General features: G+C 37.2%; 1 protein-coding gene and 1 long non-coding RNA gene across 2 annotated transcripts; one reads left to right on the forward strand and one right to left on the reverse strand.

The window, feature by feature from the left end:
- Positions 1–101: 101 nt before the first annotated feature.
- Positions 102–3,311, forward strand: LOC121807841. The gene is made up of 2 exons (XR_006052056.1): positions 102–264; positions 2,937–3,311. It is a non-coding gene; the product is annotated as an uncharacterized LOC121807841 (long non-coding RNA).
- An 11,148-nt stretch (positions 3,312–14,459) lies between these two features.
- Positions 14,460–19,896, reverse strand: LOC121809485 (polyadenylate-binding protein-interacting protein 8-like). The gene is made up of 10 exons (XM_042210133.1): positions 18,963–19,896; positions 17,681–17,791; positions 17,538–17,582; positions 16,589–16,661; positions 16,368–16,480; positions 16,168–16,227; positions 15,992–16,039; positions 15,832–15,900; positions 14,940–15,001; positions 14,460–14,850 (listed from the first exon to the last, which is right to left on the reverse strand). Exons 1-10 carry the CDS (start codon positions 19,392–19,394, stop codon positions 14,793–14,795), a joined length of 1,071 nt encoding a protein of 356 aa, XP_042066067.1. The 5' UTR covers positions 19,395–19,896; the 3' UTR covers positions 14,460–14,792.
- Between the last annotated feature and the right edge of the window lie 5,385 nt (positions 19,897–25,281).

The raw sequence follows: 25,281 nt of genomic DNA on the forward strand, positions 1-25,281 counted from the left end.
GGCATACAACTTGTACTGCAAAAGCAGTACATCCCAACAACAATCAAATGATCCTAATCTTTTTTTATAAATATAATATGGTCTTCACAAATCACAATAGACCTCCAACATCTTCGGCTTTGAATGCGGAGCTACCACCGTTGTTGGTATCAAAATCAGCTAGCGCCAAGGAAACTGCGCCGATCTTGATACCACCAATGGTGGCGGCGCCGCCGCCATTGGCCACCTCCGAATTTGCATCATAACGCCATCCTCCCAATTTGAGTAAGGCTCATTACTTTAATTTTGGCGATTTAATTTGATTCTCAGATTAGATTTTCTGTTTCCGAAAATTTGGATTGAGTTTTGGCCGGAGATTGCAAAGTGTTTTTCATAGTACTAATTGATTATGGGTGCAATTTCGATCACTCCTTAATCCTTATGGGCTCTTAGCTTCTCTTTCTTGGTCTCCTATTTGTATGGAAATAGTTATTCTTTCTGTCTATCAAGCTATTTGGCCATACCATTTCTAATCCTTCTAATTTTAATTAGTATTCTCCGTCCAATTTACTAAATGTATGGGCACTCTATTCTCGAGATATATTTATTTGATTCTTATTCATTGTGAGATACAATTTGAAGTTGCGGTTATATGGTAGAAGAATATTTTTAAGTTATATGATCAATTTTAAGTGGTGGCCCAGTTCTAATTTTGACCTTCAATTGTGACTGATTTTAGAGTATCTCTCTTGTAGTTGAAAATTGAAAAAAGAAAAAGAATCATATTGAAAGTAAAAACGCAAACATCCCACATTGGCAGCAGAAAGCTTTTGAAGAACAAAGAATGGCTTCTGCTTCAATTTCATGAGTCGAAATATAGTGCATATCGTCAGTTCCTTGATAAAAAGAAATCCATTCGATATTTTTTTGTGTTCGTGTTTTACTCTTTGTCGCTAAAGAAATTAATTTTAGTAGTGAACTCATGTCATTCGAACAAGCTTTCTCTTTTGTCGTCAAATATTTAAATGAAGCAGAATACAGGAAAAAAGTCTGGAGTGGGAAAAGGACTATATTACTTGAGCCAACTCAAATCATTAAATGATTAAAATATATATACTCTTAAGTAAAGTAGTGGATGGAGTTGACATTTAGTTACAACTTGTATTGGAGGCACTATTATGTAACTTATGATGAATTATTGAACAAAAGTTTAAAAGCGACTATAAGAATTAAAAGTGAATTAATTGTATTTATCAATTGAGCGACGAACATTTAGTTACATTAGGCTAACGCAACGAACGAACTGGCGACAGATGAGAGGTCGGACGTGGACTAACCGGCTAGCCGATCGTTGGCTTCTTATTGAGCGGCGAGCGATAGGCTAACTGATTTTTCTAATAATCTATATTTACAACTCATTACACTTCATTTTTTTAATATTTGATAAACACTAACAATTAAAATGAATTAATCGTATTTATCAATTTATTTGCTAGGCTAGGGCATTGGCTAGGCTATTGCTAGGCTGTTACTTTGTTAGCTTATTGCTAGGCTGTGGAAAGGGTATGATGATGTAGCATGGGGAATTTTTGGCTAGGCCATTGCTAGCCTATCCTTATTGTAGATAATCTAATTGTCCTAGATAAGATATACGGTCTTCATTTTGTGCAGATCATTTTATTACCCATATTATGTACTACATCTGTTCCATAGTAGTAGAGTCTTTTTGCCATTTTGGTACGTTCCATAGTAATAGAGTAATTTTCCTTTTTAGTAAAAGTCAACACATTTTTCCACACCTACTTTACTCACCCTTACTTTTTTTCTCTCTTCATCTCTCTACCTTTTCATTTTCCTCCTATTCTTCATTTACTTAACTAACCTAATACAATTTTTCTTAATCTCCGTGTCGAAAAGAAACGCCTCCATTACTATGGAACGGATGGAGTACTACAATTGTTCTATCTATGACCACCCATTTTAAATCTTCTAGAAAAAATAGAAATAGAAATTAATATGGTTAACGAGCAATAGTACTATCTCGAATGCAAGCGACCTTTTATATGGTGTGGTCCAAATAGTAGTAAAAGCACATACATGTGCTTTGATATCTAATCTACAACTAAATGCAAGTAGGTTCATATTCTTTAATTTTCTCTCCGCATTTTAAAAAGTACTATAGCCAAATTATGACATATAAAAACTAATATGTTGTTAATTTCCTGCGCTATTAGTAAGAGAAATTAATTATTGTTCTTTCAATTTATGCATGGACGTCGAATACAATTGTGTTTCAATATACATATATAATGTATTTTACATTTTAATATTGTTATACAGCAATTAATTTTCTCAAAGATTCGCCTAACACGTTGAGTTGTTGTGTAGATTTTGTACAGTTTGAAGTACAGTTTTTTGTTCATTAAAATGGTGTAGTATAAAAAGTACATTAGGTAGCATTATAATATTGGACCTATACAGTAATGTAGGAATTAATAGCACCATTAGGTAAGAAATGTACTGCATTTACTGAACATACATCTAGTACTGCAAAAAGTACAATTCTTAGCCTAATCACAACACCAATTATACTCTCCTAATTAATCTTTAATTATACTCCATATATGTGTATATATACTACTCCATGATCTTTCACAAAGGACCCAACAATGTACATCGTCGACGACGGCCGCACCACTGCTAATTAAGGATGCGGAGACCGGCGGCGGAGCTACCACCATTGCTGGTATTAAAATCAGTCACAGCGGAGACAGATGGCTGTCCCGATCTTAATACCACCAATGGTGGCGGCGGCGGCGCCATTGAATTGCCTCCGACTTTACATCATAGTAAAATTCCCCCATACTGATATTCTTTTCTTTAAGTTTTATGTTTATGGAGTACCACTTTTTTGCGAAGAACTTTGTGTTCGTTTGATTTCGTTTTCCGTGATGCAGGGGATTTTTTAAAGATACGTGGCTTGGCTTAAGTTTGGAATCAAGTGAGCAGTTATAATGTATTGAAGTGGCTAATTATATTTGGAGGTATGGCCGTTTTCGCTTCGGATCTCGGTTTCATAATGGATTTGTTTTTCTTTTAAACAAGTAGCTTGGTCTCTCTTGAAGAAATTACCCCATATAGTCTTTGTATTCTCTGCTTGTATTGCATAAAATATTTGGAAGAGCTAGGAGAAATTAATTTTACTTTGAGCAAGAAACTCTTTCTTTAGCACATAAAAATTGGATGTGATTGTTTGATAAGTACTTTTGAAGAGGATTAGAACCTCCTGTAACAAACACTTTTACTTTGAGCAAGAAACTCTTTCTTCAGCACATAAAAATTGTATGTGATTGTTTGATAAGTACTTTTGAAGAGGATTAGAACCTCCTGTAACAAACACTTATTTTTATGGATAGTGGTATAAATTATAAATATTCTCCATGGTCAAGTTGGTATGTGTGTGATCTTTAATTAGAGATGTAAAAGGGATGATTGTGTTTGCATGTAAAACGAGTGGCTGGGTCGGACAACTTTGATGGAAGGTATTGCAATTCGTTATGATTTGAATATGGTCCTTTTGCATAACGTATCAAATCTGTATCTGGAAAGTGATAATCAAAATTTAATTAAGAGTGACAAATACACAAAATTCTATAAAAAAAATACACATTTTTTTGTCATGTTTGGTCACGTAACTCCAAAATAAATAAACAAAACATGCTTTTTTAATCATCACCATCATCATCATCATCATCATCTGACACTTTTTGAGCATTGGAAAATGATAATATTTCTGTTGGATCTAAGGCATTAGTATATGTTGAAACGTTTTATTTTTATTCAACTTAATTTCTCTTATGATATACAATCCTTTATATAGGATGTGGATTATACAAATTAGGTAAAGATTTACCCTAGTTATACTTGCCAATTACACGGTGATATCAATCAATTCCATAATTCCCTTGATTTTCTTCCTTCTGATTTGATCTTCTTTTATTTCTTTCCAACACTCCCCCTCAAGTTAAGTAGGGGATCATCTATACTTAACTTGCCCAACACCTCATGAAAATTTCTTGAGTCCACAACCTTGGTGAGGATATATGCTAGTTGGTCTTCGGATCTGACAAATGGTAGTTCCACAATCTTTGCCTCGATGTTATCCTTGATGAAGTGCCGATCTACTTTAACGTGCTTTGTCCGATCATGTTGCACTGGGTTCTCTGATATGCTAACTCGGTCATTAGTATATTCAGCCACAGGATCTCGGTTAGTCCGCTTTTGATCCCTCGAAACTCAGCCTCCGCACTTGACAATGCTACCACCTTTTGTTTCTTAATTCGCCATGTGACTAAATTGTCGCCAACAAAGGTAAAGTACCCTGTAGTCGATTTTCGATCATTCGGATTTCCTGCCCAATCAGCATCGGTGTATCCGTGTATGTCCATATGTCCATGTTTCTTGAACAACACTCCATGTCATGGTGTTTCCTTCAAGTATCGGACAATCCGCAGAGCTGCTTCCCAATGAGCCGTTTGTGGTTGGTGCATAAACTGGCTTACCACTCCAACGACATATGCAATGTCAGGCCTAGTATGGGACAAATAAATCAATTTCCCAACTAAGTGTTGATATCTCGAACGATGAGTAGGTTCAGCTCCTTCTACTATCCGCAAACCGTGGTTCTGGACTAGGGATGTCAATCGGGCCAGCCCACCGGGTTTCGGGCCAACCCTATTCGGGTTTCGGGTCAATCGGGTGCGGGCTAGTCGGGCTGTGATTTTTTCGGGTTATAAAAGTTCAACCCTAACCCTAAAAGCTCGGGTTTCGGGCTAGCCCATCGGGTTAATCGGGTTGCTATCGATAAAATTAACATGCGATCAATCTAATAAATAATGATTAAAATTAGTTATATTTATAAAATGTAAAATATTTAATTATGATAAATTTGAGATATATGTTTAAACTCAAACATAAACATGATCAAATACTAATATTTGAGATTTATGCAAAATAAAACATAAACATTAAGAAATTTTAAAGCATGTTTAGAAATTTAAATATATTTTTTAGTGAATTTGAAGTTTCTAATCCATTTATCTATTGTTATATTAATAAAACTTAATATATATAATTTATATATTTAATATATAAAATGGAAAGTTATTTTTTCAGTAATCTATATTATAAAATAATTAATGAAGTGTCGAATTAGAGTCAAACAAATAAAACAATAGAAATTTTATCGGGTTTCCGGGCCAGCCCATCGGGTTTTCGGGTCTGGCCCTAACGGGTTGAGGTTTAATCGGGTGCGGGCTAATCGGGCTGTAATTTTATCGGGCTGGAAATTTTCAACCCTAACCCTATAAATTTGGCGGGCTATTCGGGCCAGCCCACGTATCTGCTGGCTTGCAGTCCAGCATTCCAGTTTCTGCTAACAAGTCGAGGACATACTTCCTTTGATTAATGAAGATTCCTTGTTCAGATCTTAGCACTTCTATTCCCAGAAAGTACTTCAGCAGTCCAAGGTCATTCATCTCAAATTCTGAAAAAATATTCTATCTCAGCTCCTTGATTTCTTCCTCGTCATCACCAGTAAGGATCATGTCATCAACGTAGATAATAAGACAGGTGATCTTTCCTTCCCTTTTCTTCAGAAACAACGTGTGGTCGGAATTGCTCTGGTTGTACCCATAATTTTTCATCACCTCGGTAAATCTCTCAAACCAAGCTCGAGCCGACTGCTTCAATCTATACAACGTTTTCTTGAGCTTGCATATTTTTCCTCCTTCAAAGTCTTCTGAGAATCCTGGTGGAGCCTCCATGTAAATTGACTTCGGGAGTTCACCATGCAGAAAGGCATTAGTGAAATCAAACTGGTGTAGGGGACTCCTTGTTGGCCGCAATAGAGAAGAGAACCCTAATCGTGTTTATTTTGGCAACTGGGGAGAATGTCTCGGCATAATCAACTCCATATGTCTGAGTGTACCATTTTGCTACCAGCCTTGCCTTATATCGCTCGACCGACCCATCTGGCCTCCTTTTTATGGTGAAGACCCACTTGCATCCCACGGCTCGTACACCTTCTGGCTTGTCACACACTTTCCATGTCTTACTCTTCATCAGTGCTTTCATTTCTACCATCATTGCCTTCATCCAATGGGCGATTTTCATAGCTTCCTCGGCAGTTTGAGGAATCTCTTCTTCTTCATATAAGGCGGTTGTGAACGCCTTAACCATTTCTGTGAGGTTGGCTTTCGCAAGATTCGCCACTGAGTATCTGCTCTTAGCCCCTATCCTCTCTGGACTGTATCTCTTTGGAGGAATTCCCCGAGTGTTGTGCTGAGGAAGAATATATCGACCAGTATCCCCATCAATAGCGGTGATCTCATCTGTCTCAGAGTTGTCAGGTGTAATTGTACTTTCAGAGTCAGGTTCGGGATTTACCTCGGATATCACTGGAGGAGAATTGGATTGAGGCGTGGTTGGCTGAGGAGGATCTATAGTGGATGTGACCTGCTCGGCGGTGACGCAAGCTTATTCTGTTAGTTCCACCTCTGAGTTACTTGGTTGAGGCACCAACCAACTTGGGGGTTCACTGATATCCCTTAGGCTATTTCTACTCCCCCTGACCCTGAAGTTGGGTGTGATAGAAATATTCACATTCAAGAAAATTACAATTCATAGTGGTGATTATTTTCCTAGAGGACGGATCATAACATCTATACCCATATCCCAGAAAAACACATTTCACAGCGCATGCAGAAAACTTTGTTCGCTCGTGTTTCGGTATATGCACATAGACAGAGCATCCAAAAATTTTAAGCGGAAGAGTGAGAGGTTCATGGAGTTTTGTCATTTTCGAAAGGGTTTGAAGGGGTGTTTTCATGTTAAGTATTTTTGTAGAAAGATGATTTACAAGATAAACTGACGTAGCTACCACTTCGGGCCAAAGGAACTTTGGGACATTTGAGTCAAAAAACAAGGCTCGAGTTATTTCAAGAAGAATTCTGTTTTTTGTCTCAGCCACCCCATTCCTGTCCCGGTGTATAAGGGCATGTGGTTTGGGGAACTAACCCATTTTTCTTAAAAAAGTCTTCCATGTCTTTATTGACAAACTCCCTACTATTGTCTGACCTAAGAACCGAGATAGTTTTGTGAAATTGTGTCTGAATCATTTTACAAAAGATGGCAAATTTTTCAAAAACTTCATATTTATTTCGCAAAAAATACACCCAAGTCATTCTAGTGCAGTCATCGACAAATAGAAGGAAATATTTAAAACCATGATCACCAGTAATAGGCGCAGGGCCCCACACATCAGCATGAACAATAGAAAAAATATCCTTAACACGCGTATTACTGGATTTGAAAGATTGTCTATGATTTTTAGCCAAAACACATGACTCACAAGAAATGTCTTTAATATGCGAAAATTTTGGAAAAGGCAGTTTAAAATAACCCGTTGAGGGATGACCCATTCTCCGATGCCACAACCAAGCTTCTCTATCAGCAGATCCGTGAGCAAGCATTGTGGCGCCACCTTGGTGAGCTATCTCATCCACATAATAGAGGCCTTGACGCTCAGTGTCACGCCCAATTATCCTCCTCGTCTTGATATCCTGTAAAACGCAGAAGTTCGGGTGCATTAATAAAGTACAATTTAACTCCTTGGTCACATGACTGATAGACATTAGTTTGTGAGACAGTTTAGGCACATAAAGACAATTATTGAGTTTCAGATTCGGAGATATCTCAATAGTTCCACTCCCACTTACGGACGTCAATTCCCCATCCGCAGTTTGAATTTGGCTTTTCGTTGCCCCATTAAAAACGGAAAAATCATTCCTATCATAGGTCATAGTATCTTTAGCCCCACAGTCAAATATCCACTCACTTGTAGTACTACCCTGTAATTTTTTCGCCATGCACACAATATGGGTATTTTCAAGGGGTGCAAAATAATTTGGGGTAATAAACGAGATTTCTGAAGATCTGGGTCAGTTTTCGGATTTCTAATTTTTATGGGGTCCAATCGCCTATTATTATCACCATGGGGTAAAAATTGAAGTTTACTGATCTGGGGGGTTTATATGCAAAATTGAATTTAGGGTTAGGGTTAAACACCCCTAACCCTTTACCTCCGAGAGATCCGCTGCTCTTCCTGAATTCGGTGATTGCCGCTTCTCCGATCGCGCCGCCCCTGTTCTCCTGCCGTCCGTGAGTGTCGGCGGCCTCATGGTTGCCTGCTCCGGTCGCCGGAAACTGACCCCCTCCATTTTCGGTTACACCGATCGCTAGTTTTGCCTTGGCCTTCTGATTGTCGTCCCACCACTCCGGGAATCCGACGAGTAGGAAGCACGACTCCTTGGTGTGCGTGTGCTTCCCACAGTGTGAGCACCATAATTTTGACTTGTCCTGCTTGAATGGCCGGCGATTTGGAGTTGTCGGTGTGCCGAGTCGATGCGGCGGCTGTCCACTCCTCTGCTGGTTGCTGGCCGCGAATCCGAGCCCGATTCCGCCTGATGATGATATATCGTGGGTTCGATGGTGGTTGCCGGCATGATTCTGAGCCGGGCTGTCTCCCTCTTAATCAAACCGTACGCGACCTCGGCTGACGGCCACGGTTTGTCCTTGAGCACTTCCCGTTTCATTTGGTCGTATCTCGGGTTCAGGCCGGTTAAAAATTTGAATAAACGCCGTGTTTCAATATACCGCCGAAATTGCCCTATCCCTTTGTCACAACACGTGACCGGCTGTTCTTGGCACCGATCTACATCAATCCACGTTCCGTGTAAGTGACGCCAATAGGTTTCGAGGCTTTGTTCCCCTTGCTTGACATTCTCTGCTTTTTCTTCCTGATCGAAGAGCAAAAACGGATCGGATGTGCTCTCGAATGTCACGGCTAGGCTCTTCCATAGGGCTTCGGCCTTTTGATGGTGTGCGAAATCGATGACGATATCAGTCTCGATGTTATCTAAGATCCACGAGAAGACAATCAAGGCTGTCTCCTCCCACTCCGTGTAATCGGCCGCCCCTGGTTTGGGTGGTGGCGGGTTGCCGTTGATGTGTCGGAGTACTCTCCTACTCCCAATCTGGATCTTCATCAGCCGTGCCCACAACGAATAGTTCGTTCCATTGAGCTTAACGGCGACGGTAACATTTTTGCTTACCCTCGGTTTATGATCGTCTGAAAGTTTGGGTTTGGTTTCGTCGTCGGCCATGGCTTGATTCTGTGTTAGGTCGAGAAATGGTTATCGGGCTATGATGAATTTTTTCTGAGCCTTTGCTCTGATGCCATGTTGAAACGTTTTATTTTTATTCAACTTGATTTCTCCTATGATATACAATCCTTTATATAGGATGTGGATTATACAAATTAAGTAAAGATTTGCCCTAATTATACTTGCCAATTACACAGTGATATCAATCAATTCCATAATTCCCTTGATTTTCTTCCTTGTGATTTGATCTTCTTTTATTTCTTTCCAACAGTATCGACAACAAAATGGTTGAAAAGAATGAAGAAATATATGCTAGTGGTATAATCATAATACATGTTGTACGCCACACTCTAGTTTTACAAGAAAAACAAGCTATCCATCCTCTCCAGTAGCCTACAAAGAAAAGATAGAGATAGATAAATAAATTGTTGTCAGTTCAACTGGTTCATCATTCTCTCGAAATCCCTGAACGACATTCCACGCGTCAAAACCGGCGCAGAATTGTACGAAACTGAAACTCCGCTCGGCGGCGGAGGCGGCTGGGCGGCGGGGGGGATAGTAGAGTCCTTCCCCGTGAGGCTCTGAACGACGGATTTGAAGCTTCTGGCATCAGTCTCCACGAATTGTGTGTTGATTATTACTACCTTCACAGCACCGCTGCCACCACCCATTTCTTTTGCAAAAAGATGTTTATGCTTGTGCGAGAGTGTGTGTGAGTTTTTGTATGTGAAATATTTTACTATTAAATTGATTAATGAAGTAGTCCCTTTTATATGCTTGGGCTTCGTGTTTGGTTTTGACGGTTAAGCCGTTGAATGAGTTGACTCTTCTAAATCTAAGGCAGTCTTAAATGACCGATGCTTTTCCGCCAAGTCAATGGAACTAAAATTTGGAAGAAATTTACACTTTCGTTTGCATGTTCGAATGTCACATCACGTGTTATCATTTTTGTGCCCTTTTTATTTTCTTTGCCCTTTTTAGTATATACATATGTTCGAATGTCACAACGTATCATTTTTGTGTTATTTTTATTCATTTCTTATTTCGGTTATTTTTATTCATTTGTTATCTTCTCTAAAAGTTTGTCATTTATTTTTATTTTTGTTTATTCTAAAAAATTTATTATTTTTCATTTTTACTTTTATTTTTTTTAGTAGTAGACCCAACAATCTACTAGCTATTTCAATCAACATTTCTTAAACTTGATGTCGGATTAAATGGTGATAGAATTTTTGTGACGGAGTAAGTAGTATACATATGTTTGAATGTGACAAGTTTTCATTTTTATGCTATTTTTGTTATTTGGCTTTTTTTTGGTATTTTTAATAAATCTAGTACTCCCTTTGTTCGTGAAAATTTTCACTTATTTCTATATTCGTCCGTACAAAAAATTTGTCACATTTCATTTTTATTATTTTTGATAGTATACCCTACATTGCACTACCTCATTGTCACTCACATTATATAAGTAGGACTCACATCCCATTAACTTTTTCAATCCACTTTACTATTTCTTAAAGCCCTTAACGGGTCAAATGGTTAAAATTTTTAAGGACAGAGGGAATATATACTTCTTCGTTCAACCATGGTTGAGGCATTTTTTTCTCAATTAAGAAAAAATGTATATTTATTTTAAGACTGTTTATTAGTAATCGAGTATACCATCCAACCAATCACATTTTTCAATATTAATTAATTTATTTCTCTTCTACGTCCTCAATATTTATCGAACTCAATCATACATCTTTTTGGTCATTTATCAATAACCATCCAACTATCCTATATTATCACTACAAAAAAAAAAACTTACTCTTGGGAGAATTGAAACACAATTATTTGTGTTGGAAAACTTTAAAAAATAACAACGTATTAAGGACAAGTTAACTTAATCTTTTACTAGTACTACTTTTTTTGGGACACTTCCATTTGCGTCCTCTAATTTTAGTTGGGATACCAACGGTAATGACGCTTCTTGAAACGTTGGTGGTATATTTAGAAACACAAATTAACGTCCTTTATTGCATTAAAAAATATCCTTAATGGTTTTTTTGTTGTAGTGTATGTCGTATCTGAATGTAGTATTTATAATATATTATATAGTACTATGACATTTTATTATAGCAAAGTTTATTAAAAAACATAAAAATACAAAATTAAAAGTATAAATAAAAAACCAGAAACATAAATTCGAAGAAATGAAATATAAAATTGAAGATACATAATTGGTGCTCAAAACAAATATTAAAAATTAGATACTACCTTTGTCCCACTTTAGAAGTCTCATTTGAGTTCGGTATGTATTTAAGAAATGTAAAGAAAAGTTGGTGAAAAAAGATAATGAATGTGAGTCCTAGCTACTTTTATACTATATTAGTTTTATAATAAAATGTGAGTGGAAAAATTATTAGTAGAATGTGCGGCCTATTATCATTTATGGAATATTTCAACCGGGACTCCTAAAGGGGAAACACAAAAATAGTAAACTGGAACTACTAAAGTGGGATGGAGGGAGTATTTAGCTAGTATTGTCAATTTCGCCCCATATATATGTCATTCTCATGATCGATGATGAATAACAAGAGAAGATGTGTGTAATTACAAATTTAAACTACATTTATTGCGATTTAATTTATTTTTTATTAGGCATGTCTATCAGTCTCAATTTTAATGTCTAAGATCACGTGTGAATTGAAGAATTTCTGTCCAAAATAATATTTGAAAATTTTAAATTTCAAATTACTTTCTTAAGTTTTGTTTTCATAAAAAGTATGTTAAATAAAAGCATTTTCTTGATAAATCTAATAAGATCCTAACTGTACATGTTCAGATTAATAAATTTTGAAATATTTTATATCATATTCATATAATTTTGAAAAGCAATTAAATTTTTCATAGAATCAATATGGTATGTGATGGAAACTGATACTATCACATTACATAAACATATCAGTTTTATCAGTTCATGTATCTAACTTAAGATTAACAATTTCCAACTATACTTTATTTGCGTAGATAACATCAAATTATTAACTCAGTTTTAGTAAGTTGTGCATATACATCTCGTTCGCCTTCAGAGTAATGATATTTATAAGGACAACGAAGACAATATTATGGCACAAATATAAGAGCATCTCCAATAGCGGCGAGCGCACCGGCTAGCCGATTCTTGGCGCTCGCCGGTCCGCTCGCCGAACCATTGCAGCCGGCGAGTGCCAAATCGGCGAGAAAAATGACGAGCGCACGCCGATTCCCGAGCACTCGGCGATGCGCTCGCCGATCTCCTGGCCGCCATTGCAGGCTCCAGATCGGTGAGCGATCGGCGAGCGGGATTTTTTTTATTTATTTAATTTTCGAAACACTATATATACGAGATTTAGACGTCTTTTTCATTTGCACCACTTGTTTTAACGAGTACTTTCTCTATCTTAATTTCTGTACAAGAGCAACAACACGAAATGGAGCACAACAACGAGCCTACTCCAGGGACGAGCAGGTCTCAAACTCCGACGGTATCCGCGGGAGGTGGATGGGGTCTGATGCCCGGGTACTACTACCCTTGGCAGCAGATGATGCCCGGGGTGGCATCCGGGAGTGGTATGCCGGGATGGCAGGGGATGCCGGGGGGTCCGGCGATGCAAGGCGGGCCGGCGGTTCCGGGCGGGCAGGGGGACCGGGGATGCAACCCCCTATGCCGATGATGCCGGGGTGGACACCCGGGATGCAGATGACGCCAGGGTACCCGGGGATGCAGGGGATGCAGGGGGGGACAACGTCTATCGCCCCAGTCTTGATTTTGCTACTGCTGCTTCGCACACATCGACCCCAGCGGAGACGCAGTTCACTGGGTTTGAGACCTTCTCCTTAGAGGAGTTGGGACTAGATCTCGGGGATGCGGACACTCCCATTCAAACGGGGGGAGTAGGGCGGGGTCGGGGTACGCCCAAGAAGAAAAAGGGGAAGAGGGTGGTCGGCGAGTCGTCGCAGCCAGCTAGTGACGACAGCTAGGCACGGAGGAAGTGGACGGACGCGGAGAACGTCGCGCTGTCCAAGGCGTGGGTGAGAGTTTGTGATGATCCCCTCGCCTCGAACAATCAGAGGATCGTCAACTTGTGGGCTAAGATATCAGCAGCCTACAAGGCATTTTGCCCGGAGGGGAGGCCACGCAGCGGGGAGGAGTGCCGGAAGGGGTGGGACCGAATCCGGCAAGGGGTCTCTCAATTTTCGTTGTACACCAACGCCCTCCGAATGCAGTCAGTGGCCAAACTGACGAGGACTGCAGGAGGATGGCGGAGAAAGAGTTCCCCGTGCCCGGGCTTTACAAGGAGTTCACCTACTGGAACTGCTACCTGGTGCTAATGGACTCCGAGAAGTTTCGGGCAGAAGTCGATGCTGGCTGGCCGAAGAAGCAGCGCCTGAACTATACCGGTGATTACGCTGGCGGCAGCAGCGGCGGTTCCCACGACCTCCCCGAAGATGCTCAGGAGACCCCGTCCCCTCCCGCGTTTACTCGCCGCACTCGCCCGGTTGGTCAAAGGCGGGCGCAACGGGCTCGCCAGAGGTCCGAGGAGGTCCAGTCGCCATCCCCCACTGTTGGCAGCCCGACAGCCGACCTCGTCTTCTTGGCGCGTCAACAAACGCAGGCTCAGATGTACAAGGTCATATCTGACTGGAAGAATGCCACTGACCCCGAGGAGAAGAGTTTTTTTCACGCACTGCTCGTGAGTATACGAGCCGATTTGACTGCCTCCGCGGCACAGGTGGGGGGCTCAGACACGAGCTCAGATGCAGCAGATTTGGGGATCCCGGATAGCGGTGACAACGGCGACGATGGCGACGACGGCGAGGCGTGAGGCGGAGGCGGGGGGCTCATGCGTGGAGTAGGAGTTTTTTTTTAAATTAATGTATTTTTTTATGTTAATGTACTTTTTTTATAATTAATGTACTTTTAAAATTTTTAATATTATTATTAAATTTTTCCGTATATGTGTCGTAAATTTAATTCCGTATTTTGTGAGATTGTTAATTATTTGTTTTTAATAATTTTTTTTATTGTGGCTGAGCTATGACTTGTCCAATTGCTTGTCCTGATGACGTGGCAGGAGGAGTTTTAGTGCTGATGATGTGGTAAGAGGAGTTTGTGGCTGAACTATGGCTAAGCTATTCTTATTGGAGATGCTCTAAGGATCCCACAAGTAGTAAATGTCTTACATCCAAGAGCAAGAAAAATGAGTATTTTAAGGGCAAAAATCAGAGTCATGAGTCTTAAATAACCTGTACATTGTAAACCTCCCCTTGAGCAAGGCAAGGGCAGCATCAATTTTTCCATTTATTTTGAAGCAGAGTTGTAGTAGTTCAAGATAGCATTCATGTTTAAATATCATATAACGTAGCCGAGTTCGCACTCATCGAAAAAAAACTCAGAATTTAAATCCAGGAGCAGGAAAAGAAAAAAATGTCACTGTTGCCAGGAAAATGGAAAGCTGGAACACAGCAAGTTTCACGACCTCTTCTATTTCGAAGCAGGCTCTCTTCCAAGAGAACAAACAGCAACCTTCACCTTTCAGGGATAGACGATTCCAGTTTATCTCGTCACTGCACTCCAGCTTGGGGCATCCGCGGCCTCACCGGTGTCTTTGAAGGGCTCACCCTACACAGCAGTTTCTCAAAGTTGTTTAGACTGAAGAAGTTAAAGAATTGGGACTGAATGAGTGGGGCAGGCTCAGGGCAACGAGGTACCTGATACGCTGGGATTCCAGCATTTCACCACAGCAGTCGAGAGCCAGGATTGCACTCTCAGCCTGAGATTTAATTTAAGCCAACAAATATGAGACCAGTTTCATGATATTACAGCCTTTAACTGATAACTAAATAAACAGGCAACACAGAAGCATGATGTGTTCTGTCAATACTTTTTTAAGAAAAAAGTGTACGCACAGGTTCCCTGTCGTTCGTAGAGTTAGTGTCCTCCTACCTTTTAAGTTGAAAACATAATCCAACATTCCTACCTCAAATGACTTGTAACAAAAAAGTCTAAAGGTGTGTAGCTCTACAAAGTAAAGTACAAGCAGTCATCAATATAAGACAATTCATACAGAAAAGCTTCAAGTTATGTTAATACAATTTGAAATGCTGATATGTTATATAGATGGATTACATTCACATTTCTAAATTCCTCTACTTATTTTTCTTAAAATTCTTTTATTTCCTTCATTGGTGAAGTTATTCAGGCCGTAATAAAGGGTCCAACCTTGCTTTTGTTTCCAGACCCTAGTTCATTACGTTATTTATGCCATAGTTGAATGATTTGGGATCATTAATTTTTTTTATCTAGTAGAGTTGGCATATTCTAGTTGGGCAGGAATTCCTGATCCGCATTTCTCGCAGGTTCACTTGAAAGTTGTTTTCTTCTCTTTTAGTTCCTTTCCTTTCATTATAAAGTTTGTTTGAATTCTGTTCATCTAAAAATACCCTTAACTCTATCCTCCTCGTTGAATGGTTAAAAGGTTGTTTTGGATCTACGATAGCCTGGTCCTATCCACATGAACGTTTCATGTACATATTCTAATATGAAACATAAACTAGACCAAAAAAATGAGAACACAGAAAAGTAAAAGTAGTAGCAGCATACCATGAAGAATTCAACAAAAGCAATTCGTGTAGAGTGCATGTGATCCCCCAAGAGCCTCAGACGGGACACCTGAAAATTAAGAGAATTGTCTGGTCATACCAATTCCAAGCACAACTAGGAAAAAGGAACTATGATAGTCATACTAAACTTCAAGGTATACCTCCCCACATCTTGTTTCAAAGAAATTCTTGACATCAACTTGTGTAACCTATAAGGACAAAAATTTATCAGAATATATTAAATATTTAATTTATAACAGCGAATCTTCAGAACACAGCTCCAAGTAGAAAAATAACAAAGACAACATAACAACGGAAAAGGAGAAAGTTTGCATGCCTTCTTATCAATGTTTGTACAGTAAACTGTCCTCACACACATTTCACGCTCATCCTCCGACTGCAAAGTAATTAAGAATTGATATGATTAGTTTAGTTGCTAGAAAATAGATGTCAGATACGTGAAAGCAACTGGAGGGGAGGAAAGGAATTTAAGAAAAAATCTTGAATAGAATACAAATAGTGAAGATTAATTCATACCCTTGGAAGGAATGTCGGATTGACGGGGAGAATAGCAGTTTTAGAAGGCAAGACCTTGATAGGAGAGAAACCTAAGAGTGTTCCGGAAAGGATAAGAGCAGCTCTAGCAGAATCTGTTGATTTTAGGACATGAGAAACGATAATGTTTTAGAGATCAGACATTCATGGTAAGGAACTCCAATGAAAAGGGTGTGAGGGGGGGAGGGAAAGAGATGACTCACAATCATCTGCAAATTCTACAAAAGCAAAGCGAAGACGGGAGTGTGGATCCCCACATACCCGGCAATCGAGAACCTGCAAAAGAAATACAGAGGTTTACAGTGCTGAAGTTGCCTGCCGTAACAAATGGAGTTGCATTTCATGATGGTTGAAGTTGCATGAAGTAAAAGATAGAGAAAATTTGCTTAAAACAACGCAATTATTAACATTTATAGCTACCAAGGCTTCTAAAGTGGAGCCACACGCACAAAGGCTCCAGGTATGCATTGCGGACAAAGAGGCAAAATAAGAAAGAAAGAAACATGACATATAGGTGGGTTTTCAGAATCGAACCAAGATATCAGCACATCAAATGTTCAAAGCAGAAAAAGACAAATTAAATAGTGCTAAAAACTTGCCAAATGAACTAGTAGTAAAGATAATATTTTCAAATTAAAATAAGCTTCATAGTGAATGCTACTAAAAAGCTGAAGACGAGCTAAATATAGCTTTTAAGACCCTACTTGGTGGTTTTCGAAATGGCTTAGAAAGAAGTAGGGAAAAAACAATAGCAGAACTGGAAGACCGAAAAAACCATGTATGGAAGGCTTCCATACAAAAGGATGTGCAAGCAAACCTAGAGAGAAATGTCGATCCAGATGTCCTTTTTGCTGCAAGGAAGCATGTAAAAACAGTATACAAAAATATGGCTGCAAACTAGTGATAAACAAAAGGAAGGTATTAAAATAGGCCAAGTATTTTTAATTCATGTGGGAAATCATGGCCACAATATAGCCAAGAATTTCCCTACAAAGGAAAGTAACTAGTGCTTCAAGGTTAAAAATTGAACATTCAGAGGTAGACTCAAATTATATTCTAGAAAGAAGTGATTTTAAAGATGAGGGGCATGATGTCGTTATTAATCATGCAGAAAAAATTCACATGACAAAGTCAGTCAGAAGAATAACTTACTTGTCCATAGCTGCTGAATAGAGCAGCAAGCCGCTCCTCAGTAATCTTGATTTAACAAGCAAAAGGAACAATCAATTAAGAATTATGAGTGAATATCAAGTTTCTAGCCCTAAGAGAAGAAGAAGTTCATCAACTTCACTTACATTATGATCAATGTCAGAGACATAGACAGTTCGCCGAATGCTGTCTTCCCTTTGAGCTTTAGCAGCTCTGCCACTCATTCTCTTCCTGCTTGAGTTGTAGTTATTTCTTCTCTGAGGAGAAAATTTCAAAATATTTGCAGTTAGATATGGTCCAAGCAAGAACTAGCCAACCCAACCAAAGGAATGTACAGTTGAAAATTTCAGTTAACAAATTATAATAGTGACTGAGTAGGTGAAGACAAAGAAACCTGTAAGTCACTGAGACCAATTACTACATTATTATTACTAGTTGTTTAGCATACCAATAGCAAATCCATGAATGTATATTATCTTCATCATCAATGTGTAGAAAAACAGGATTACTTGTGCAGATAACAAACTCATTCTGACAAACAAGATCCTGATTTTACTAATCCTTTAATACAAAAGAATGCCAAAATACAAGGTCAGAATCTAAACATTAGTACACATGTCAATATCTATTATTCTTTTTACAGCAGAACTAAGAAAAATGATTTATGAGACAAAATCATGTGTCACATCACAGGTTTAGTCCAGTAATCACTAATTAATGCTTATTTCATGAAACCATGTACAAATTAACAATTCCTATTCCGAAGAAAATATACATATGGTTGTGATTTTAAGATTTAAGGCAGTCCATAAAAACAGTTTTGCAGCAAAATCAACAAACCACATAAAGAGTGCATATACAAAAATACAGTTTTGCAGAAAAATTCAGACAACTATGAGGCGAAATTGGCCGTAGTTTTTCAGATTTAAGCCAGTCCATAAAAGCATAAATATGCTATTACGATCACCAGAGAAGTATTCGGAGGGTCGGGATAGCTAAAAGGCTTTTCATGCTGATACTCTGAAACAATCAGATCATCAAGGAAATTGCCAAATATATTCATTTACAAGTGAATAGAATTATTTTCCACAACATCATCAGTAAAAAAATTATTTTTCAACAGCTAAAACAGAATTCTCATATTAAGAAAAAGATAATTGATATAGAACAAAACCTCAGTCAAGAATCAGGATAATGAAAAAAGGTTACCATTTTGTCAAATAAGTTAATTAGAACACAATCCATTCAAACACATAAACCACACCTGCAAAATGCTTGTCCATGTTTAAAACCTCACAATTAGATTCAGAAATGCGAACAAGCCGAATTAAAACAGTATGGATCAGTACAACATCAAGCATCACATAGATTAAATAATTAAACAACAACAATTTACAACATTCAATTAATGAGTGAGAGTGTATATACCCTTCGGTTATTAGGTAAACCATCATCCCCCAAATTCTTATCTGAAAGCACAAAGTTGTAATCACCCATCTGGCCATAATAATAATTGGAAGGGAAAAACTCCTTGGCCATGGGATTCAACTTGAGTTTCTTCAACATATCAACAATTTCCTTCATTTGCAGCTCCGGTTTTGAATCCACATTCAATTTCGAATCAGAAATTTTAACACCGTTACTTATATCTGACTCAGAAATTTTAACACCGTTACTTATATCTGACTCCTCAGAATTAACAGAACTGAAATTCTCAGTTCCATTTTCATTATCATTCTCAATTTTCTCAACGATTTTTTCACTAGGAGGGCTATGATTTTTGGGTGATGAAGGCTCAACAACAGCAATTTGGGAATCAACAACCACTCCCTCACCAGATACCTCTGCACCAGCAGCCATGGAATCAAAACCCAGAAACACAGAATCCCCAAATTACAAAAAAATCAAGAAACAAAAACACTATCACACAAAAATTCAGACTCTAGATGGCAATTAAAATCCAATCTTAACAGGCTTCTTATCTCAACGATTAAAAAAACCCAATCTTTATATCTCCGAAAATAAATTAAAAAATACAGAGATCAGTGTAACAAAAGAGCCTCCTCTCTCTATCTCGGATTACGGCGATCTCCTCATATATAATCTAGATGGATTCCCTCAATGTGTGTGCGCGCACCTAATAAATAGAGGACCTATAATCTAAAACCCATTTGGTGAAAAAGGTCAGAAATGGTATAAATTGGCAATGGGAGAGAGAGAGAAAATGCAAAAAATAAATTCAAGGGCTTTCTGTAACAAATTCTTGAACACAAGTGGCAGTGGATTTTGTACGTGGTTTAGGGAAGAAACTAAGAGGTGGCCAGGGCTTTTGGCTCCTCACTCACACACACATTGTGTTCATTCTTATACACGAAACAGAGGAATTATGGAGTTTAATATAATCAAATAAAATGAATTAAAGTTAGGGGCGTTAGAAATTGGTGGGGTTACCTAAATACGTTGGATGATTTAAGGCTGGCTTGTTATTGTTTGTTATTTTCTATGACAGTATATTTTCATAAATTATAACTGCCTCTTTTTTTTGGGATTGTAATTCTTTTTTTCCTTATATATCACATCCTTAATTTATTCATTTTTATTCGTGCAATTGATTCTTAACCTTTATTATGATGTTACTCCTCAGACATAGGATTTTACAAATAGTGATGCTTAAGTAACAATTATTAAATTATTCGGTCCGGTTTGATATCTGATTCAAACGGATGGGCTTGACTATCTCGATAGAGATGCTAACACAAAATGTGTTACTCGTTGCACATTGTTGCAGGAAGCATTTAAACTCTATGTTCCATGATTTGTTATAACCTAGAGTATATTATGATGTTACTATTTAATGAATTATTGATGCTCCAAGTATCCATTGCACATGTTTTTAGAATTTCGACTATTGATATACATCATGCACTCACAAAGTGCCACTCATCGCTACATTGAGTAAAAATGTTGTCGTGCATGTGTCGTACATCAGTGAAACTCATCTATAAAGTCATATATTATGTATATCTAGGATTCTAACTTCTAAGTAGAACATATCCTATACATATACTTGTACATATACATATAGTGAGGTTTGCATTCACTTAGGTTTTTTGCCTAAACCTAACAAGTTCAAGATAATCTATTTTTCTAAAGTTTGAAAACAAATGGAAACAAATCATCCAAAAAATTGAAATCCAAATTAGTAAAGTTAACTTGAACTAAAAAACTAACTCGTTTGGTAGACCTCATATTGCAGCTAGTTAGGATAATGACGATCATGTATATAATATGGTTTGGGCTAGTTATATTTCTAAGTTGTACAAAATAAATATCATGCTAAATTTTTGTGAACTAAAATTACTTCAATAATATGTATGCACAAATTAAGAGTAGGAAAGATAAAGGTCAATTTAGTAAAGTTGTTCCACTATCCTGGTTCAACTATTAAAACAGTTAATTAATCAACCAATATTGTAGATTAATAATCTAGGATGAAACATAGGCTTGAAGACGGACTTTCTCGGATCATAAAAATAACACATGCTATTAATTAATGTTAATATCAGTACCAAACGCACTATTACAGCTAGACGAGAGTCTGTAACTTGTTCTAACATAGACCCTATATCTCAAGTATATCACCTTAAAAATATGTACTTGGTGCTATATGATGTCGGCTTCCTCCCCGCCAAAATAATTTATCGACCACCTCTTGAACAAATGGAAAGACCATGTTCATCAACACACATTAGGTTGCTTACTCGTGTTGAAGCAATAAATAGAGGCATACTAATAAATGAAAGCTTTTCAAAGCGATTGACTAATGCTTCAAGATAAAAATATATCAAAAAACAAAAGTAGATAACAAGATTATCATTTTTATCAAGAAAATATGTCAATATAACACTCAATCAAATACCACTCTCTAATCAACACATGAGATATCTGATTTCTTCATGATATCTGCTATGTTCCTATTATATTTCGTTTTTTATTGTGTTAAAATACTTAGAGCAAAATACTCATCGGGATAACTTACTTAGTATGCGAAAAATCTTAAATCCTAAATCCTAATTTTTTCATAGTCAAATTAATGGAGTAGTATTTTGGATATATTGTCACGTCAATGTAACTGATTGGTAGAATACGTACGCCAAACAGTAATAGTACATCCGGACCATATAATTTTTATTCGTCATTATAGGCACGGGTTAAAGAATTTAATTTTACTACCATTAACTAAAAAGGCAATTACACTTTAATATGCATATTATTTTCACCATTTTCGTATAGCATAACAATTTGAAGAAAAAAATATATACTAGTACTTAAATACAAAAATTATCATTTTTAACAATCACATTTTGCTGTCCAATTTGAAGAAAGTAATACAGTATATACTTAAATACAAAAATGATCATTTTCATGGTATCAAAACAATGTTATACTTATCCAAAACATCTAATGTAACTCTGACATGTTATGTACATAATTTTCGTCCCAGAAAATTAAATTGCAATAGTTTAAAAGTTTGCTTTCTTGAATATTTAGCTAATGTATTTTTCTTGAAATCGAATTATAACCGTTGCAGTGTCAAAAGTTTAGATACTAGTAGTATAACTTTTCAAAAAATATACTCCTATTAATAAATAAGTATTCAGGGCATCAGCAGTGGGGCGCCCTATGGTGCGCCACGTCATCAGTTTTATCCTCCTCCCCCACCTGCAGTGGGGCGCGCCACATCATAATTTTATTGTTTTGTTTAATTATTTTAAATGTTTTCAAATAACAAGTAACGAGTAAATAAAAAACGTCTAAATAACAAATGGCGACGCATTAATAAAAAAAAGTTATACCGGTCAACTTACTTAAAAAAAAGTTACACCAGTACGCGCCCTGCCTCTGGTTGTTGGCGAAAATCGGGTCTTCCGATATATCTACCCAACACCGGGCCAAAATGAGGGTTTCGTCGTCGGTGTAGTTCGTACGGCCGGGGGCGTACTCATCGCAATTTCCGAGAGGCGGCAACTTCTGCGCCCGCTGCCGGTTTCGCTTCATTTTGGCTGGGGCGGAAGCGGTCGCGGCGGGTTCGGGATCGGGATCGGAAGACGGCTCCATGTCAGACCAATGAAATCGTGAAATGAAATTACAAATGAACTCTATTTATAAAAAAACGAAACCGCGTGCCATCGTCCGCGTAGCCCACAGTGGGCCGGACGATGGTGCGGACGATGGCCTATCGTCCGCGTAGGCCGCAATGGGGCGGACGATGGCGCGGACGATGGGCATCGTCCGCCCTATACTCCGCGCCCTTAGTATAAGGCGCGACGATCGTCCGCGGCTTATGTCACGCACCCGCAATGGGGCAGACGATGGCGGGCGCCGACGATGCGCGCCATCGGGTGTACCATCGTCCGCCCCATTGCGGATGGCGGACGTTTAGATACTAGTAGTATAACTTTTCAAAAAATATACTCCTATTAATAAACAAGTATTCACATCAGCGAATCAAAGTATATGTGTTGCTTTTCTGTATTGAGTGGCAAAAGTGCCGATGCTGATACTCACAAAGATTCGTTTTGATTGGCTTCAGTTTTTATAATTTTAATTAATATTCATAACTATATCTCAGTTTTTGTAAATTTTAATTAATATTCACAACTATAGCTCTCCTACTACATAACTTCAATTCATAATATATGCACGATTTCATGTTGTACCCTTCTTGAATTTTCTCAAGTTATCGGAATTTATGCTTCAAAATTTTTTATGATAGATTTTGCCTTCAAAATATTCAGTTCAATTGTATAATTAGAAAAATATCAGTAGTTTATAATTTGTGTTAATTATAAGTAGTTTGTTTCATATATAAAAATAATTCTTTTTTATCCATATTGATTTCTAGTTGATCACTTTCATAAATATGTACTATCAAATTTGTGTGTTTTATATGGGAAGGTGAAAGTGGGGTTGTTGGTGGGATGATTGCTGCATGACCATGAATGCTCTCTGGTGGACGTATGATAGCAACATTGCATCCAGCAATTGATTAAGGTTTAAATTTATGGTTTGGGTTTGGTAGTTTTTTAATTTGAATTTGAATTTGAATTATCAATGTTTTTACTCAGCTATATTTTTTTTCTTTTATAGTATTTTTTAATGTAGAAGATAGAATGTTTCACAAATCTATTGTTATAATTTCATAATATTAGTTTTATCTTTTACAGTATATTCATTGTCAATGTTTCACAAATCTATTGTTATAATTTCATAATATTAGTTTTATCTTTTACAGTATATTCATTGTCAATTAGCGGTGATTAGGGCAAATCTTTTGTTGCCCGTATGTTGTGGTTGTATGAAGATGAATTCTCCTTTACTTAAATTTTGACAAAAACTTTTAGAGATATTTTCAATAGATAGCTGAGTTGAATTTTAGACTAATAAATTATGGCATAATTTAGGCTTGAGCTAGAAATTAAAAGGTGAATTGAATATACTTGACTTAGATATGGGCTCTGAATCGGCTGCAATTATTGATGGAATGAAATGTGCAGTCGCTGGTTGCCATTTTCAAATTATCTTTTTCTAAAATTAATGTTTTAAAATTTTAACAATTTTTTTTGGCCAGATAGATAAATCCGAGATGTATTACTCCTGAGAATTGACACGTGTGTCTAAATAGGATCTATACCTGAGAAAGCAGCGCAGCACAATTTAATGTTTTTGTGCGAAATAAAGTAGAGCAAAAATCACCAAGCTTGGTAGTACTATAAGTCAAGTTCACAATTTTAAAAAATATATGAGCATATCACAAATTTGTCATTTTTCACGGTTAGTCCATAACTTCATATTTGAGCAAAATTTTGTTTAATATGTTAAACAAAAAATAATATATGTCAATTTAAACGATATCATTTAATATGTTTTTAGTTTTCATACATATATCATATATGTGTCTGACACATAGCTTCTTGGGATTTTTCACCATAAAACAATGAACAAAACTATTAAAATTGTGATATAATTGATGATTATAAAATCAGAATTCGACTATGATTTTTGGAAATTTGCCCTGATGATTTTTAGGAAATTTTCCCTATAACATATTTATGTATTTTACAATAATTAGCCACTCAATTATTTATTGAGATGTCAATCTATCCTCTGTCATTCTTAAATTAAATTCATTTCCAGCAACATTTATAAGGATCAGATATTTATTAAGCCGTATATATATTTAATAATTTTTGTTAATGAAACGTTTGACTTATGTAAGAAAAGCGTAGAATTGACCAAGTTCTGAGGAAGAAAGAAAGGAGTAACGGAGCATTCATTTATATATGGTCCGTGAAATTATTTTATTTGTGGATTATTGACTTTAGTAGGAATATATACTTATCAAAGTTGGAAAGCGCCACACACAGTTTTACCGCAGTGGTACGGTACGAATTTTAATTTGAGAAATGACAAAATTGTAAAGTGAATATAAAATTAAGATTAAAAACAAGTGATTAATATATTGTGTGATATGCCACCAATTTAGTGGGATATTACAAATCTGGGCTTTGAGTGAGATTTCTTAGGTATTAAAAAAATGATAAGCATAAAATAATATCGTTTTAACTATTCTTAGGCATCTTTAATACACTTGTGGTTATATTTGACCTGTGAAATTTGTCAAAGTGTTAGTTAATGAGGCATGCTCAAGATGATGTAAACATAAAAATTTGAAAAAATGAGGAAG

This window comes from Salvia splendens, chromosome 6 (genome assembly GCF_004379255.2).
Source record: "Salvia splendens isolate huo1 chromosome 6, SspV2, whole genome shotgun sequence".
Taxonomy (NCBI): Eukaryota; Viridiplantae; Streptophyta; class Magnoliopsida; order Lamiales; family Lamiaceae; genus Salvia; species Salvia splendens.